The following is a 20,008-nucleotide window of genomic DNA, read 5'->3' on the forward strand; positions in this document are numbered from 1 at the left end:
CAGATTGGTCTGAATAATCATTAAAAAATAGTAACAAAATTTTAAAGGAATATGGATGACTATGCTTGGGATATTATTACACATATGCATACACTATACAGATAAAGAAATTTGTATTTATATATTTAGAGATAAATGTATATTGATATTTTGTGATATATATGTATATGTCTACATCTCTCTATATTATAATCTATATCTATCTCTCTTCTCTCTCTCTCTCTCTCTCTCTCGCTATATATATATATATATATATATATTACAACAAATAAAGAGAACAAGGTAACAAGGTCTTGGGCCATAAATTTAAGAAAGAGAAAGGACATAAGTACATGGGAGATTGGAAAGGAGGCAAAGGAACTGGGAAAACCATACAATTATAATTACACAATTATAATTTAAAATTTAAAAGTATGAGGAAAAGAGGACATGAAGTTGTAAGAGAGATGTGAAGGAGACCACAGAGGAGTAAGAGGGGAGTAGAAGAGAGTGGATATGATAGAAATATACTCTGTTCATGTATGACATTCACAAAGGATAAATAAAAACACCATTTAAAACTGGCAGTTTGCCTCCTAAAAGATGGAGTTTCCCATCTAACTCTATTGAAGTGATCTTACTCGAAACACAATTTCTTGATGAGGGTATTCAGGTAGGCTTGTGGAAATGGGGTCCAAATCCCCTCTGTGCTTATTCCATCAGGTCCTGAGTAGGTGTGGCCTCCTCTTTCCCTTCTCATTATGTCCATGGAGAAGATCATAGAGATTTGTCACTCTCCTGGGAGACCATGTATGAAGACACTATTGCCAACAAGGAGATAAAGCCTATCACTGCTTTAGCATCCAGCACCCAGGGAGATAATAGATGTGGGGTACCTCCCGTGGGGAAATCAAGGGGGTAGGAGAGATGACCTGCATCCTGCCAGGGCTCCGGGGCTCTGGGCAGGCAGACTTGGAGGACTGATGCGCTCTATCCATGCAGCCTGGGTAGGCATCTGGCTGTGGGAAGCCGCGGAATCCCAGTCTGCAGGGGTAGAGAGGGAGCAGTCTGGGGCCTCTGGGCCTTATGGGAGCCAGAGACAACAGGTTCTCAGTCTCGGACATGCCAGATTCCGCAGTCTGTCTTGGAAGAGCTGAGAACAACATAAGGGCCCCAGAGGCAGCCCGGTCAGTCCCTGGGCCGAAGGGAGAAGGGGGCAGCGGGAGAAGGCACTGGGTGGTTCCCACATGGGCAAGTCTCTTTGGTCTGACCTTGCAGCTGAAATGCTGAGAGGCCTTCCTGAGGGAGATTAGACAGGGCTCTTTAGGGGAAGGCCTATTCCATTGTTCTAGCACAGTGGGTCTTGATGAGTGGGTCCACAGTTTTAGAGCTTTACTGTAGAAAGGGAGGGAGGGAGGGAGGGAGGGAGGGAGGGAGAGAGAGAGAAGGAGAGGAGAGGAGAGGAGAGGAGAGGAGAGGAGAGGAGAGGAGAGGAGAGGAGAGGCTGGCCATGGCCATGTGGAGGGAGGGGGAGAAGGAGAGGGAGAGATGAGAGTAAGGTAGGTAAGAGCTTGAGAGAGAAGAGGTGTCAAGCAGCCCCTTTTATAGTGGGCTGAACTGCCTTGCTGTTGCAGTGTAACTGTGGGGAGGAGCATACCTGGCTATTGCCAGGTTAACTGTGGGGTGGAGTCTAGCCAGAATACCAGGAGCTTGGGACATTGTCTGCGTGACTGATAATCACAGGATTATGGAGTTGAGGACTGGTGGTGTCAGGCACCTGTGTCTGGGAATGTGGCTCACTATTTTTTCCCTTGTATAGTTTTCTACTGGGTCTCTGGAGTCGTTTGACCAGAACACAGACTGCCTTTTGCAGGCCCACAAATAGAGACAACTTGCTTGGTTTATGTGTTTCATAAATATTCCTAAGATGCTGTGCTATTGGAGAATTGATTAAATTATGTTCCAGTTTGAGCTGTAAGGAAGAACGGCGGCCCCAGCAGGCATCCGGACAGGAGACATAGATGATAAATGCCTTTGAAAACTATGAGCTAAAACTCAGGCGCCTGACTTTTTCAGGACTGATCCCAGCTGGTATCAAGAATAGCATGAGGTTCACAAGGCTCTGCAGGTGTGAAAATTCTGCAACTGAATTAAACAGATTCCATTATATTTCAGAAGGAGTTCTAATGGGTTTCTAGAGAGCGATGCTTAGGAACATTGCGTCTCCCCTTTGTGTCTCAGAATTCCAGTACAGCTTGTGGTTACTAATATTATACTTCAATCTATCCACAAGACGGGAAAAATGAACAAAAAGTCTTGTCCTTTCCCCCCAGAATATCTAGACATTAAAGTACCTAAAGGACAATTAGAAGGATCCCACTTAGAAGGCTGGTCTGAAAGTGAAGGCTAACTATAAATTCATTAGTATGTATATATGGATGTTCATGCAGTGAACTGACTTCCCACATATTGTTAGAGAATTTAAATGTAATTTAAATTTGACTCGAGAGCTGAGGAGATTCTTTTAATGCACAACCAAAATTTGTATTGGCTTCTAGTCTTTAAAAAAAAAAATCTTAAATGGATTTACTTAACCTTATCAACTTAGAAGTAGCTATCAGAGTTTCTTTTTTTACTGTTCATTAAAGCAACATTACATTCCTTATTTTTCATTAATATTCAAGCGGAAGTTGCCATCTTTTGGTTTCTGTAAACTAACAGGTTGCCTGTAACTCAGTTATTTGTTTTTAAATCAAAATTGAACTTGAAGTTGGAGTTGGTTATTTATCAATCACTTCTATCTGTTCCTTATTAACCCCATCAAGGAACTGAGGCATGGTTTTTCGTATCTACTGCAAGAGGCTTTATATTACTGTTCTTCTACATTTTTATCAAATAAAAAAAATAAATTTAGACTTAATATTGTTGACTATGCTCCAGTAAATTGCCCCCACCCACATTCCTGTAAACAGTCCTCCCTAGTTAAATTCAATGGATCATAATAAACAAACAAACAAATAAATAAATAAAAGCAAAAAACCAACCAAAAACCACAAATATGAAATATGAAGTATGAAATATGAAAGTAGTTGGGGGTTGAGAAGACAGCTTAATGGGATGAAAATCATCAGACTCCACCACAGGCATGCATGGAAAGGTAAAAGAAGTTTTAAAACGTAAAACACGGCTTGGGTTGCTTTTGTCTTCCTTGATCATTTCTCTACTTTTGTAGATTATTCCTTTCGTACTAAAAATTCTTCCTTTTTTAGTTTGAATAGGACAGAAATCTGGACAGGTTGTATTACAAGTTAAAATTTTGTTTGTTTGCTGCTGTTCCATTTTGTTTTGCTCTTGAGACAGAGTTGCTTTAATTCTTTCTAGCTGGGAACTGGCCTCAGCCTCAGCTCCTAGTTTGGAATAACTTTGAACTCCTCCTGCCTTATCTCCATGTGCTGCAGAGTTCCGCCATTCCTGTCCCAAGGGCGTCCTGTCCCTGGTTTTCAATTTTGTTTTGTGAGAAGTTGCCTGCTGTGCTAGGAGGACAGCCTTTTTGTTTTATTCTTGTTTTATTTGTCTTGGCTTAGAGACAGGGTCTCCTACTACTCGGGCTAACCTGGAACTTGCTCTGTAGCCAAAGTTAGACTCAAAATCCTGGCAGTCCTTCTACCTCAGCCTCTCAAGTGCCAGGATTACAGGTGTCAGCTGTCACACCCAGATCAAATGCAAGATTTAAACCCAGCTAAAAGCTTTTGTTAAATGCTATATGTTTCTCTCTCTCTCTCTCTCTCTCTCTCTCTCCCCTCTCATATATATATATATACTCATACATTTTCTTCCTATCATGGAAAAAGAAAATTACAAGGCAAAAGGGTAACACCTTTACACTAAGTGCAGAGTAACGTTCTCTGCAGTCCTCCCTTGACATCTTTTAGCTATAGTGTACCTGCTAACGGGGCTGGCTTACTAAACATTGCTAAGACCAAGACCTAATAGGTTCCCCTGCTTTAACCACAATTGTCCAAAGAGCCTTAGTCCTTGTGTTCACTGAAATTTTTTTCTGCCTTGTGTTTTACACTCTTGGTACTGTATCCCACATTCTGTTGCTGCTTTTAGAATTTGAAGGCAGTTAGAATCACAGCCCAACTCATTTCCCATGTTCCTTCCTATCTTTTGGCTAACTTGACTTTAGTCCTCTCAATTTGCTACTTCCCAATTGTTTTAATATCTACTCTTGGCCATGACATTATTTCCATACGAAGAGGTCTCAGATGAGATGCACCATCCCCTCTCTGAGGAGATATTAGCTTTTTAAAAACATGACTTAGTTTTAGTTGTACGAATGTATGTGGGTTTGTGGATATGAGTTCAGTTGCCCATGGACACCAGGAGATCTCCACTGGATCCTTTGGAGCTGGAATTAAAGATGGTAGTTAGTTGTCCAAAACCAGGGCCTGGAACTGAGCTCACATCCCCTGTAAGAACGGTGCATGCCCTTAACCACAGAGCCATTCTTCTAGCCCTCCAGTCTAGTATCAGCCTTTTAAAAAATAGGTTGCATCTGTTACTATTGGCTAAGTGATTCTGATTGATGTTTAAGCTAGTTTAACCCTCTATGTGAATATTTACAATTTCGGTTTTTCCTTTGGTGGTTCCTCAACTCTTCCTGAAGACTTCCAATTAATTCCACCCTTCTACACCTAGTACAGGGCTGCACAGAACGGAAGTCTAGTGGGGCTGTGTGCACACACACCATTCTCATGGGACAGATGACCCACAATTAGAGGAGTCAAACTTTCAGGATTCAGTGATTTAGAAATTTGAATCTCCTGCAAAGGAGTAAGTCCATGACCACAACAACATCCAATAGAACCGGATGTTCTTAATTTCCCCCTGGATTTCATTGCAGCACAGGAAGCTCTACTAGGAATGAATGCAGAGGGGTTTGAGTGATGGTTCTGCGTGCAGATAGTAAAGGGAGAGAGGATTTATTTGAGCATGCATACGACCTGCTTGTATTCGGTGGCTGCTACCTTCAACTTCCCTATTCAGCAGGTTTCTTTGTTGGTGGCTAATATTTAGAGCAAGAGAGCATACTGTTGTCATCTTGGATCTTTTCGAGTTTAATCAATGAATGCAATAAGGCTTTTTTTTTAAATCCTGCATGATTAAATGGAGATGAGTCTTCTGTCTTCCAGCTTTTTCTCCCCTGCATGACTGTGAGTCCAGTTCAACCGTGATACACTCATGGCCCCTCACTTTGTAATATTTAACTAAACTTCATTTCGGTGTTATTGCTGAAGTGGGAGGCCGGCTTATTTTTTTTTTATTTAAATTTTTCTTTCTTCTCAACATCTCTCCTTGCCAAGATCTAACAGGACTCACATCAAATATTCAGAGTGTGGTTCTTCTTTCTCGTTAGGATGATTGATTCAGGCAACCTGCAGGGGCAGTTGCTGGACTGCAGAACATGTTCATATATTTAAGAGCTGTACATGAAAAACCGCCTTTTCCCTGTCACTGCCTTGCCGGTGATAAGCCTCAGAATATTAATAAGTATCCATCATTTTATTATTTGTGGACCTTCAAGACACTGTCACCTGGATGCCTTGTAAGATAACCAAAGTGTCGTGTTTCTGTATATTTGCTGACAGGGAAACCTCAGCTCAGCTTGTAGCAAAAAAAAAAAAAAAATCCCTTAGGGATTTCCTGTTGTTGTTATTGTTTTAATTTTTAAGTTTTGTTTTGTTTTGCTTTTAACTGATTCTTGAAAATGTGTGTTTTCTGCTTCTGAGGAAATTTTGAGCTTCTTCGCTTCTCCCATGGGAGGCTTGCTGTTTTAATAGTGGTGTCTCTCTTCCAGATCCACTGGTGGAAATGCATGCCTCCCAAATGTCAAACAACAGAAGAATAGCTAAATAAATTATGACAGACCTAAACACTGAGGCTATGTGGCTATTAAAATTAATGTCATTCTTCTAGTATGAAGGTACACACCTATAATCCTAGTGCTTTGGCGGCGAGGCAGGAGGATTAAAAGCTCAAGTACATCCAAGGCTATACAGTGAATTTGGGGTTGACCTGAGCTAAGACGTGAAACCCTGTCTCCGAGGGAAAACAAAAAACAAGAAAAACAAAACCAGAGAAGTTATTTGGCTAGCTCTGTTAGTATAGTCCTGTAGTCCAAGAACATGGTCCTAATTTTTAGAAAAAATTTTTACACATACACATGAGTGGAGTGCAAAATAGCTCAATGCATAAAGTGCTTGCCACAGAAGTGTGAGATGCTCTCAGCTGCATCCTTAGCACGTATATCAAAAACCGCAGCAGCATGCACTCTCAGTCTGAGAGACAAGGAGTAGAGACAAGATTCAGAGAGATAGAGAGAGCAAGCCTGTCTCAGGTCAGCAGCACCAGAGGAACGCATCTGAGGCTGACCTCTGACCTTCATGAATACATGTGTGCACGGTCCCCTATATTGTTTGTACATATGTACACATACACAAAGGTATTGTAGCATCTCCACACATGAATACCCCCTCTCCTGTCTGTCTGTCTGTCTGTCTGTCTGTCTCTCTCACACAGAAAGACAGAGATACAGAGACAGACAGGCAGGCAGACAGACAGACACACAGACAGACACAGAGAGAGAGAGAAGAGAGAGAGAGAGAGAGAGAGAGAGAGAGAGAGAGAGAGAGAGAGAGAAACTTTTAGCCAAAATTTTCTTGGACAGGATTATGAACTACATTTATTCCCTTCTTAGTATAATTCTGATATCTTTATTTTTCACTACATGGATTCTTTGAGTAGTTTATGTCACTTTACGTTTATAAAATAGCATCTGGCAAATCAAACAATAAACGAAAGAATTACTTTTGTTTCTAGTGTAAATATTTGCATGGGTGCATTACTAGAGACTTTTAAGTTGATTACTGTATTCTTTGTTCTTTTCTTTCCTGAAAGGGACTCATTGTTATAGAACACAGGCAAGCACCACGTTGAAGGCTTTGATAGGCATCGGCACTGTCTTGTCTGTGTGTCTTTAAGCTCCACTCTTAGGAAATACTAGTCTGGGCCCAGACACTGAGTAAGGAGGCTCTAGTCCCAGCAAAGGGTGGGCTGCAGGAGATGCCTGGAGAAGTCCCAAGATGCAGTACCAATGTTAGAGGCAGTGGACAGCTGAGCGTCTGAACAAAAGGCCCCATGGGATGGCCAACTCACACTTCAAAATCACAACAACACACTTGTACACTTTGTTAGGTGATGTTGTGTAGACAACGGTTGCCTGATAGTTTTAATTCCAATTTAAAAATAGAAATTATAATAAGAAAAACAACAACAGAGCAGTTCTGTTGCATTATGAGGCTTAATATTTCATTACTAGAATGTTCTTTGCATTGTCACAATTTTCTGTCATGTGCAGTTATGCTCACTCAAGGTTGGTGATCATCTTAAAACTCTGTTTTCCTTACTCTAAGGCTACCATAGTAGTACACCGTGAATTCACTAATTTTGATGACTCCCTTTGTTTCCATTTCAGTTCCTGGCCTCTCCTAATTTTTTTCTCTTTTTGCTATGCAATATCCAACCTTTTCAGAGCAGCAGGCAATTTATACTCCAAGTGTTAAGAAATATCACACGAGTAAAGTTCTCATGAGTTCAAGCTGTACCCGACCAAAAAGCCAAGCCTCTTGTGGCAACCAACAAACAAACAAACAAAAAGTCAAAACAAAACCCATGTCTTGCTGGAGAGTCATGTTTAACTTGGGACTGAATTCCAGCGGCAAGCAATGATGAGTAATTGGAAGGAGAGTCTTTCTTATCTGCTACACCCTGGAGGAACACAAGACGACATCTCAAAGACAACTCTGCATCAAGACTCCATTCCGGGACCATGTTCTCACATCAGAGCAGTCACCCCAAGAGCAGGTTCACTTAGGCAGTTTCCTGCTGATGGGTGATAGAGTGGGAGGGGACAAATCCAGGGAGAAAGAGTTGTTATTCATTAATATCTAATGCATAGAAATATAATGAAGTACAAGGAATGATAAAGCTAAAAGATAGGGAAGTTAACTTTAGAAAATACTTTTATGTTAAATTTAGGAAATACAAAGCAAAAACACTGTTTATAAACTTCTGAATATTTAGAAATAAAGTATTTCTGCTAAAAAAATTACAATTAATCAAGGCAGAATTCAGACATTCATAGAAATTGCATTTCCTTTCTATGAATGTAACCAAATTTTACACAGCAGGGTCATCAGGCCCAATGAAAGGGGGTGTTGCTAAATGTTTTCAGCTTTTAGTCCCCTCCCCTCCCCACCCCTCCCCCTCCCCTCTGTTCCTGTGGATGCCAGAAATCAACTTTGTGGCGTCCTCAGTTGTCTCTGTCACTGTTTACTTGAGTTTTGGAGACTGAACTCACACCCTTTGCATGGCAAGAACTCCCACCTACCAAGTCACCTTGCTGACCTAGCATAGATTTTCCATAAGGAATAGGGACAAGTTCGTATTCAGAGAACAGCTATTTCTATATGATTTGGTCAGCTAGCTCTAAGCTGGAAGACACGAGCAGATTCCCGGGGGAGTGTGCAGAGGGGGATGAGCACATGCGCAATGGAGAGACAAGTTATGGAGCACGTATTCCCAGGGAGGACAGCGTAAGATTTCGGTGTGTGAAGCAATATGGAGATGAGAAGTTGGTTAGATGAAAGTCAAAGAAAGGTTTAGTCAAAGCGAATCAGGCTTTCTCACAAACTCCGTGTTAGTTTTTATTGTGTCCTTGGGTGGATCCACCTGTTGGGTGTAGAGGACGAGCTAGGTCTTCCCCACCTTCTGTATGAAGTACCAGGGTCAACTGCAGAGTGCAACTAGGGCACCAAGCCTGCTGTAAACTCGTGACTTAGGCTCACACTGAACGGGACCTGAAGCTCTTTCCTCTCTGATCTGCCACTCCAAAGGAAATGGAGCAAACAGTGTGGCTCGGCAGGGGGTTGGACCTTGGCATGTGGGCGGGACCTCGAGGGAAATTGACAAGAACAGAAGAGGAGTCAAACTTAATGTACAGTCTGCCTTCTCCAGCAAGAGAGCATTGGGTAGGAAGTGGGAGAGGTTAGCTGAGGGATGTACATGGCTGTTTATCTTTTAATAAAGGACAGAGGGAACAGGAGAAGGTGAGACTCCTAACAATCGGGAAGGAGGCAGAGGGAGGGGTTTGCTCTCGGAGTCACTGAACCATCCTTTGCCTTCTCCAGCAAATGAAGTGAGTCACTTAATGGGATGGAAGGAGAAATCGGGGTGATTATCGGAGCTTTGTTCAAAGCTCTGACTTCTGAAGTCTTTCTCCAGTCAAGTAGTGGAGGTTGTTCACCAAAGGGCCTTGTCTCTTGAAGTCTTTATTCAAAGTAAGGCGCTTAAAATAAAGTCTCACGGAGATTCGCACGCACAGTTTAGACGGAAATGCAAGCTGTCCCCGTACATGGGAAGGAGTTGTGAACAAGGCTTACCACTGGCTTTGTTGAAGTTAATTTGTTCAGCTATGAATCGTACTTTGATGCTCAGAACTCATCTGACAAGGTTTGGAAACCTGTTTAGTTCAGTTGAAATTTGCGATTAAGAAGGCCTGACAGTGATCTGTGTTCCAGGTTCCTGGATTCTAACGAGATTTTAGTCTTCCTATACACCTTTAATAAAAGTAGTACTGTTTTGATATTCTTAGCAAATATTTTTTATGAAAATAGTACTCTAGTGGGATTAAAAATAACAACTGCACATATTATGTGAAAAACATCTGGAATAACAATATGACAAATATGAATTCTTAAGCTGTGAGATTTTCTTCATATTGATGTTTAGATATTTTTTCTTTGAATTAAAAATATTCATTTTTCCATTTAGAACTATAGAACTGGATTATAGAATACTCTAAGCCTAAAAGTATTTTATATCTCTATTTAAAATAATCATTTTTTTGCTCTAACTACAGAAAGTGTGGCTTATCACTGCATATCTGAAAACTTTAAAATACAAACTTAATAGTATTATATTTTTGTTTGTCACAGATATAGAGATTTTATCATGAGACTCATTACCAAGTTACTTAATTTTTAAAATTGTATTACATTTTATTCATTCATTTTAAGTGTGTGGGGGGTGGGGGGTGGCCTGCCTGTGTCCCACAGCACAGAACTGGATGTTAGAGGACAACTTGTGGTGGGGTTGGCTTTCCCCTTCATCATTTGAGTCTCAGAGATCAAACTCAGGTCATCTGGCTCAGCAGAAAATGCCTTTACTCGCTGAGCCATCTAACCCACCCAAGTTACTATTTTTTTTTTACTTCTGTCTCAGATTTCATATACAATGCAGCATTGCCATCAAATGTTGTTTACTGTCTTAGAGTTTTACTGCTGTGAGCAGATACCATGACCAAGGCAATTCTTACATAAAGGACAATATTTAATCAGGGCTGGCTTACAGGTTCAGAGGTTCAGTCCATTATCATGAAGGCAGGAACATGGCAGTATCCAGGCAGATGCATGGTGCAGGAGGAGCTGAGAGTTCTATATCTTCATCTGAAGGCTCTTAGCAGAATACTGACTTTCAGGCAGCTAGGATGAGGGTCTTAAAGCCCACACCCGCAGTGACACACCTACTCCAACAAGGCCACACCTTCTAATAGCGCTACTCCCTGGGCCGAGCATATATAAACCATCACACTTAACCAAACTCCCACCAGGGTTTCTGTAACAGAAATGGACATCACAAACAACCACATCCCATGTTATGTCAGGCTCAAAAGAGGCAAAAGCACACAAATCGTATCTCACCAAACTTCATGAGGGCCCAGCTAAGCCCATGGTAGCTACTTTCTCTTCTGTACCTCTGAAAGAATGCACTGCTGGTTTGAAAGAGAAGGGGGGCTTACTATAGGAACTCAGCAGCCCTGTTAGAACTGCCCAGAGGCTGACTGTGAGCCGTTGTTCCCACCTTCTAGGTCACTATCCATTGGAATTAAGTGGAAGGGGTTTAAAGTCATAAAAATAGATACAAAGGGAAAAAAAGCAGACATGTAGGAATACTGACCAAGTCCATGAAACCATATGCCAGTATTAATGTGGGAAGTACTTTTAGCTATGTGAAGATGATTGTAAGAGGTCAGGAAACAGTGTTGAGAGGATCTCTCTGGAAAGCTTCATGGGGGTTACTGGGAGGGACATTTGCATTTTATGCATTGGCTCAGATCGGACTGATTTTCAAAATATGGGCCTGGTTTACAGTTCTTTACAGATGTAATCCAAAGGAGCAGAAGGAATGTAAGTGGCATGTGCATGTTTCTCTCTGTGTGCTCACACATGCACACATGTTGCCGTTGTGCCTGAGCTGTTCTCTGTCGGAGTTAACGAAATGAAGATTCAAGGGATAACGAGATCAACCAGTTTTATCCTCCAGGCATAGGAAACCAATTCTGGTTTTATACTTTATTATTTTCAGTCTTAGCCTTCCAGTCTGTCATTAGCCTGATAGAAGTACTTAATGGATCGAATGGGGATAATATTGATACTGATCTCATGGACCATTGTGAGAAGTTTAAAAATGAGTTCATGTATGGGGGCAAGAAATGACTCAATCAGCAAAGAGCTTGCTTTGCAAGTGCAACCATCGGAGTTTGGGGTCCTAGCACTCACAGAAAAAGGCAAGAGTGGAGGTATATAGATGTGCCCTCCACTTGGGGACAAATGGGGTGGCAGGTGGAGCCCTAATGCTCATTGGCCAGACATTCTTCCTGAATCAACAGCCTTCAGAGTCACTAAGAGATCCTGTTTCAAAACAAAACAAAACAAACAAACAAACAAAAAAAAACAAAAACCAAAAAACAAAAAACAAATTTAGAGAGCAACTAAAGGAGACATCCAATTTGACCTCTGGCCTGTTGGGAGCATGTATGTGCATGCTACATACAGATCATTTAGAACAACACCTGGAGCTCAGGAGATACTTGTGGTCTTTGTTTGTTTGTTTTTGTTTTTGAGACAGGGTTTCTCTGTATAGCCCTGGCTGTCCTGGAACTCATGTTGTAGACCAGGGTGGCCTCGAACTCAGAAATCCACCTGCCTCTGCCTCTGCCTCCCGAGTGCTGGGATTAAAGGCATGCGCCACCACGCCGGGCCCCAGGTACTTGTGGTCTTAATGAACGCTTCTTCTAATCAATTTAATTTTGGGTGCCCAGAACTGGGATCCACAAACAAGAGTTTTAAGAATTTTGTTTGACTCCTACACAAACATCTGTCTTTGCCTCTTCAGGGATGAGGGGAGACGCCTACTTCATTGGAATGAGGAGCTTGGGGCAGCAGGCATCTATCCCTGAAGATGGGGGACTTTTCTTCCTCTGCTGCATAGACAGAGACTGGGCTGTCACTCAGTGTTTTGCTGAAGAGGCCTTCCAAGCACTCACTGACTTCAGTGATCTCCCCAACTCATTGTTTGCCTGCAATGTTCACCAGTCTGTGTTTGAAGAAGAGGAGAGCAAGGTAAGACACACATTCTGAAGTGTGGGGAGATTTGACGAGTGTCTCTTTCCTCATTTGATGTGGATCTTTTGGAAGTTTTTAGATGTGTTTACTTTATCCTGCTTTGGGCATTGATTATCAGGATCAGGAAAAGCCTGGCCAGTATCAGGTAGCCACTGAGGTGGAGATGTGCCTCTTTCTGGATGAGATGGAATGGAACCCAGTCATCACTGGGTTGTAGGTCTAGCTTACAGAAGAAGTGATATTCATATCTGGACTATAAGAGGCACTCCTTGAGCCATCAAGAAGCATATGTTTAAAACTCCTACAAGTTTTCTTTCTTCTCATTCTGCCAAAATGTTTCCCTCACTCTTTCTTCAATGTGATGACTATTCTGGGATGGTCAGAGGAGAGCTTGCTGGCCATCTAAGGTTTTCTCTGCTCACGTGTACCTTGGTAGTGGTTGTTATACTGTGTTACACTGCTCACCAACAATGGTACTTTGATATGACTGTGAAGCAAGGTTGAGTTTGAATAAGCATTTTCTAGTTGTGCTTTTTAAGAAGCCAACTTGGGGTAGTGAAAATGTTCCTGGAAATCACAGTAAATATTCCATTTGGGGATCCTTCTAGAGTTTATTTCAGATTGCAGATCTTTTAAATGGGATACCTAGTGGGTACAACCTTCCTGCATAGATGTGGATGCTGACATAAACATTTACTACTGCACCATGCTGTAATCGTTGCTGTTTTCTAAGGGAAACTGTCATTTTTTTTTCTAAACTAAAGCATGTGGCTTTGTATGAGATCTGAACACTTTCTGATTTGCCATTTTGTAAAGGTTGGTTCTTTCAATTTCTAAAGTCCAGACATTGTTGACTGAACACAACTAATTGGAAATTTGGTTTCTGAGTTGTATTGATTTTTTTTTCCTTTTTTCTTTTTTGGTGATTGTTCTTAATGAGCCATGGAGAAATGAGCGTAGTTTGTATATGGGGAAATATAATTTCTACCCATTTAAAGACACCATATAGCAATATTGCTTTGGCCTTGAACAATTGAAACTGTGGACTGAAAATAGCTTGAAGTGCAATGAATTATCTGTGATTAGAAGCTTCAGGCCCATGACTAACAGGCTATTTAAAGCAAGAGAGTAGTACATGCCATGAAGAAATAGGGATTTTGTTCTTGGATTAGAAAGCAGATTATAAAACAGATTATCATTTATTCAGGGTGCGTTATTTGCTCTGACATTTACTTGCCACGAACTACAAAATAAGGCTCTCCATTTTCTTGTGCCTTCCATTTATCCAAGTGTCACAGTGAACAGGACTCTCCTTGGAGGCTTAGTGGAAGCTTCTATTCTTTAATGATTAAATACTAGCAGTCAGTTGAAACAATAGGTACCTAGGAAGGTACTGATATTTTTAGAAGTGCAATTGTGTCCTGGAGATATGTGAACAAATTCACCCCTGGGACAGGGAACTGATGACATATCAAAGTAACAATTCTGTCTTGGTGAACTAATTGGGTTTACGAGACCTACTTAAAGGAGTGTGGGTAAGAGGTAAATTACAGGGGCCGAAATGACCCAAAGGCAGCTGCACTGAAAATTACATCAGCATGGGTACAGCTCAGGAAAGCCAGAACCCTGGAGCACACTGCATGACTGAAGGAAGCTTGATAAGTAGGAGCGGGTCTCAGTTCCTCAGTAGTCCTCCATACTCACATACCCTTGGGAAGGGAGTGGCTTTCTGCAAACAATAAGTTTTAGGGATTTCCTGGGAAGTCTGAGTTGTTTATTTCCTGAGTCTTGATTGCTTCCTCTTAGAATTCTCTGAGTCTTAATGAGCTTCTTTTTAGAACTTCCTGAGTCTTAACAGTCTTCCCTCCAGCAAGGGATGTGCTGGAGAAAATGGGTGCACATGTGCAGTTCAAGACTGGCGGATCAGCTCGGCTTAAAATTTGAACTCTGAATAATAGAAGGCCTAGGGGCAGGCATTTCTGGGAAGAGTGGCCCATGTCTGTGTGGATTTTCTGAGTTGTGATTGAAAAATGGGTTGCAAAATATTTTCAATTAGTTTATCTCAAAGTTGCTGTGTAACAGTATGAGATAGAATTGAGTCTTGAGATAATTTTATAATACAATTGATAAATATGATACAGTAAGATGAAACCAATTATCACATGATTGAGATGCTGATTTATAGCCAAGAATGTGAACTTTTAAAAATTAATACATTATATATATATATATATATATATATATATATATATATATATATATATATATATATATATTTGTATATGTGGAAGTCAGAGGACAGTTTACAGGAGTTGATTCTCCAATCATGTGGTCCTCAGTTATTGAACTCAGGTTGTCATGCTTGGGGGCAAGTGCCTTTCCCTGATGAATCATCTCTCTCGTTCATTTTACAATTGGCCAGTAACTACATCATCATACACAATGTGCATATCTATATGTAATACATGATATAGATGTATGTAATGTAATATATGCAGTCTTATGATACATACACAGAATCCCCTGTGACTTGGCTAGTATTTGCATAGGGAATGTCCCTCTGAAGCACATATATTAAAGTCTTACTCCCTAGAGTCGTGATGCAGTGGGTGTGGAACCTTTAAGAGGCAAAGCATACCAACAACTCTTTAGGTAATTGGGAGATTTCCTTTCAATTACATAGTGATCCCCAGGTCTGTTGTAGACCAACCATGAGGTTAATGACTATGCTTTGCCATGATGTGTTGCCCCATCACAGGCTCAAAGGATCATGGGTTGTGCAACTTGTAACCCAAACTACCCTTTTGTCTCTTTGCAAGTTGCTTGCTGATATTTGTTGGGCAGTAACAGGAAACTAACATGGTCATCTGGTGTTTCAATTATCTTTTTGAATTAAAGTAATTATTTTTATGTATGTATATGAGATTATCTACATATGTGCCAAAAGAGAGTATTAAAGTCATTGAGCTGGAATTACATGCATTCAGGAGCCACTGAGCCACCCAACACAGGTGCTGGAAACTGAACTCAAGTCGGCTGGAAGAATAGTATATGCTCCTGATCTCTCTAGATGCCCCACCAGCTTTCCCATGATCTTACTCAAGATATTTATACATTATTCTTCAAGGATATTATTTCCACAGGGTCCAGATTTCATAGATCTGAGCCACAAATTCTGATCATGGACACCTTTTCCAAAAGATGGAGCATTTGGATATTCTGTTAGAGTATTGGGTGGGGGAGAACGGTGGGGGGGCGTAATTTTAGACCGAGAGAAAAGAAACAGAAAGAATCATTGGTCCTTTGTGTTTACCTATGAGTAAGGCTGCTGGATGTAATTGTTTTTGAATTGTGTTGGAGAAGACATGTTTTGTAACCTGGGGTTTTAGCAGAGAGATGGTGCTCATTTCTATGGTTCATGTGTGTAGGTGGTAATAGACCTGATAATCATGACCTCATGGCTGGGTATTTTCCTTTGGTCATAGTCTGCTCTCGAATCATGCTATTTGGATATTGGTGTCTTTGATTTTAGCTTGTTGTTATAGTTATTGCAACATAATCATTTTAAGTTTCTTGGCTGGATAAAAACATCAGACTTCTGCTTCCTTTTATGAGTAGTCTTTCAATAGTCTCTTCTCTGTGTTTCTATATATCTGAGATGCCTTTCTTAGGGCTCTGTCTTTTGCAAAGCAAGTCAGGAAATACTGAACTGGCTTGCTCGTATTATGGACAGTGGCATCAGGCACGATGCAGATATGTTTGTTTCTGCTGACGTATTCTTCTATGCACATTTCTGCCATCCTTTTAGCATTCTCTGCTCTATCACCTGATGCACATTTTTTGAACAGCATTGTGAGGGCTTTGGCATTCGCTCTGATTTTCAGTCAGGCAGAATTCAGGAAGCTCGTGTTTTGATTTGATGCTTTGGCGATGAGTGAGCCCGGTCTTCAGCATGGCTTGTTGTGGGCCAGATGGTTGTGTACTGTTTATATAACACAAAGGATAACCAGAGCTGGAGAAAACTGGCACCCGAAATCCACAAACTCAGATTGCTGTTTGCACGATACAGCCTGAAGTATAAATATTTTTATGTGAAACTCATTTAGAACTGAACTCCTCAAAACATCCAATACCTAAAAGTTACTGGGGTTCATTTCCCTCTAGTGTGGCTGGTCCTTGTTGGCCTTTCTAGATCCCACTGGGCTGTGGGACTCCACAGTCTTGCGTGATAGGACCTTCAGTGGAAAAGAACTGCCATAAAATATTTATCAAAGTCAATTGAGTAAGGGGAAGGCATCAAGGTGACTTCATTGTGGCCTTTAAAGCATAAACATCTATTTAATTTAACGATGATGATAATAACAACAATGTCTATATCAGTCATGTTCTGAAATGCCAGGTGATTTTACAAGTGTTTTATAAACACTGAACCTCCTAGGGTAGGTTCTTTCTGCCTGTCTATCTCCTAAGCAGGTGGCATGATTTTATAGCTTTGAGCTTGCTGAGCTGTTTGGTCTAGTGTGTAAGCAGAACTGACTTGTATCATTTCTAGACCAATCATTTAACTCTTGATGTTGGACTTTGATAAACATATTCTATACTCAGCTGGGGTAACCTGGCATTTTGTTATCCAATGCCTACTTAAGCCATTTGGATCTCAGAGTATGGATAATAACAGAGAAAGAAGGGTTCTTATCGACCTATAATGAACAAAAAATACAGTAAGACCAAACAAATACAATAAGACTGTTGACAGGCTACTGGGACTAGAGGGTTTGTTGTAGAATAAATGAGTCTGTCTAGGTTGATAGTATCATTATTGTCATTATCAGACAAAACCATTGAGATGCAGTTCACCATGACTTCATAGCTACTAGTGACTGAGTTGGGATGGAGCCTGCCACCTGCTAGAGTCCACACACTAATGTTTACTAAGTAATACTGCCTCCTGGCATGGTATGGTAGTTAGCTCTGGGTACAATGATGAATAAGATACACATAAACTGCTTGAATTCACAGCCTACCCGGAGAGATCAATTCAAGACAAGCCAACAAGCAATAAGTAGTAGTGATGGTGCCAGATCCAAAGAATATCCTACAGATTTTCTACCATGTTCATTGTCTCATGCAATTTTTAAAATAAGAAGCGTTTCTATTTCTACCAGTTATTATTTCAAATATAATTCTAGCCCCATGGGCATCAGCTTAGAGGCATAGCTCTACATGTTTTCATTTTAAAAACATTTTTATTTTTGATTATGTTTGCATGTGTTTATGGGAGGGTCAGAAGAGGGAACCAGGTTCCCTGGAACTGGAGCTACAGGCAGTTGTGAACCCCCTGGGCATTTAGGGGATGCTGGGAACTGAACTTGGGGTCATACAGGAACAGTGTGGGTTCCTATCTACAGAACAATCTCTCCAGTCCCATGTCTCTTCATTTTTGATGCTTCTTAGGAACAGACCATCTCAATGCACTCTGGGAAGCCAGAGGGATCCTAATATTGAAAGTGTTCATTCAGCTTAACTGCTATGATCCAGTTCCTTCTCTTTGAGCAAATGGTGGTCCAGGCTGATACAGCAGACATGATGACGGTCTACTAATGAACCGTCCAAGATTCGATCTGATTTGCTGCTATCGTCACTTCTACAGGTTAGATTGGCTTCCACATTGGTTAGGAGGGCAGCATAGGAGCATAATACCTTGTGTAGAGGTGCACTCTATCGCCCCATGTCTACAGTTCTGGGCTATGGAAAAAATCTCTAAAAACCCAAGGGTTTTCGTAACTCATTTTGAAACCCAGCTTCATTTGACCCAATTCCATTTAAATCTGAGCAGAACAGAGGTGACTCTCTTTCCATGTGAATATTCATGCTTTTCTCTGCAGCAGCCTCCTTGTTTATAATTACAAGGAGGTCGCCATTACATAACAGGTAGCACTGTATTAAATATCTATGTCCCCAAATTTGAATACCAAACATGCCAAGGTCTGAAGACTTCAGACAGTAGATTGAAGAGCTGTAAGATATAAAGACAAACCTATCAGGCTGGAGAGGTGGCTCAGTGGCTTAGGGCTCTTGATGCTCTTGCAGAGGGCAGTGGTTCATTTCCCAGCATCCACATGGGTACCTCTTAACGTGCCAAGAGCACAAAGATCCTAAGGCACTAAGGCAATCCCGAATGTTAAACATGCAGGGTTGTCTTTTCAAGGAAAAAGATATATAACTTGTTTTCTGCCAGGAAGACCAGGACTGGAGGTTATACTAGCAGTTAAGAGTCTGGAGAGGTGAACTCAATACAGTTTGCTATAGCAGGTCCAGGCCCTGAATCTGTAGGTTTAGGCTGGGGCTTTGGGTCTTATGGAGCTTGGAGCTACAGGAGCAAACTTAGAACCTGGGGCTATAGGGACTGATAGATGCTTGGTTAGAGGGTACTGGCCTGATGACAGACGGTGGGGGTTATGTTTGATGGAAATAAAGGGTATGTTGAAGGCAATATGAGCCCCTGGACATGGAGACTACTTGTGTGGGTGACCTCAAGCCAGATTCTAACCTGCAGTGAGTTTTCTCCTTAGAGTAAGTACAGTTTTTTCTGACTCTGGCCTTGACTTAATCTTCCTCATGTTGTTGCCAGCCTTTCTTTGTAAAAAAGGTTCCTGACTAATGGTCTAATATGGATCCACAGGAGATCCTTATGGTCCAAAAGTAGGTAGCTATTACTCCATGACATTTATATTATATCACAAGTTATTAATATAATATTATAAATTATATTATTTCATAAAACACTTGGATAAGTCACTAACATATCATTCTCATTTTCATCTTCATACAGAAGTCTTCAGAAGCAGATGAAATTTGAGTTATGTTTTTTGTATATTCAACCACTCCCCTTTTGCTGATACACTCAGGTGTTTATCCAGTGTTAAACTGAACATGCAGTTAAAATAGTGACCAAAGACACAGCTACATTCTCCATCATTCACTGAACATTTAGAGATACAGGAAAGATTTGAAAAAGGTCTCTTACTCTTCAAGTCCAAATTTCTACAGAAGTCTGACTCATTAAGGCCATCTGAGTAAAACCTTGGAGGATCTTGAACACATGGGCTTGCAAAAATCCCTCCAGGAGAAGACCAGTATGCACACAGGCAAGGTGGAAGGATCTAGAAAAGATGTAAGAGAGAGGACTTAAGGCTGATAGAAAAACTCACACAAAGCACCCCTGGAAAATAGGAATAGTGTGAACTATAGAGGCTGGAGTTGAGATTAGCAGCCAAGTGTCATCTTCAAATAGTGAGGCAAATGAGGGACAAACTCCTCAATGAGGGACAAACTCCTCAGAGGACATTCAAGAGACTCTTAAGGACTTTCACTCTTTTGCCTTGCATTTATTTTCTTAGTGGGTAAGAGTGACATTTATTTACAGTGGTTTGTTTATTTTCAAGGCCATTTAAACTTTGCTAGGACAGAGGGTGTTATTGTCCTCAGCATGGAGTCCTGTT

At 41.0% G+C, this 20,008-nt stretch overlaps 1 protein-coding gene across 3 annotated transcripts in view; it reads left to right on the top strand.

The window, feature by feature from the left end:
- The window catches only part of Rcan2 (regulator of calcineurin 2), a 238,165-nt gene that overhangs the window by 22,643 nt on the left and 195,514 nt on the right, over positions 1–20,008 (top strand). For all 3 annotated transcript variants that reach the window (NM_001357742.1, NM_207649.1, NM_001286653.1), the window contains exon 2: positions 12,277–12,503. In NM_001357742.1, coding sequence (NP_001344671.1) covers positions 12,279–12,503 — 225 coding nt within the window. In that variant the 5' untranslated portion in view covers positions 12,277–12,278. The remainder of the gene's footprint in view (positions 1–12,276; positions 12,504–20,008) is intronic.

This window comes from Mus musculus, chromosome 17 (genome assembly GCF_000001635.26).
Source record: "Mus musculus strain C57BL/6J chromosome 17, GRCm38.p6 C57BL/6J".
In the NCBI taxonomy this organism is placed as follows: domain Eukaryota; kingdom Metazoa; phylum Chordata; class Mammalia; order Rodentia; family Muridae; genus Mus; species Mus musculus.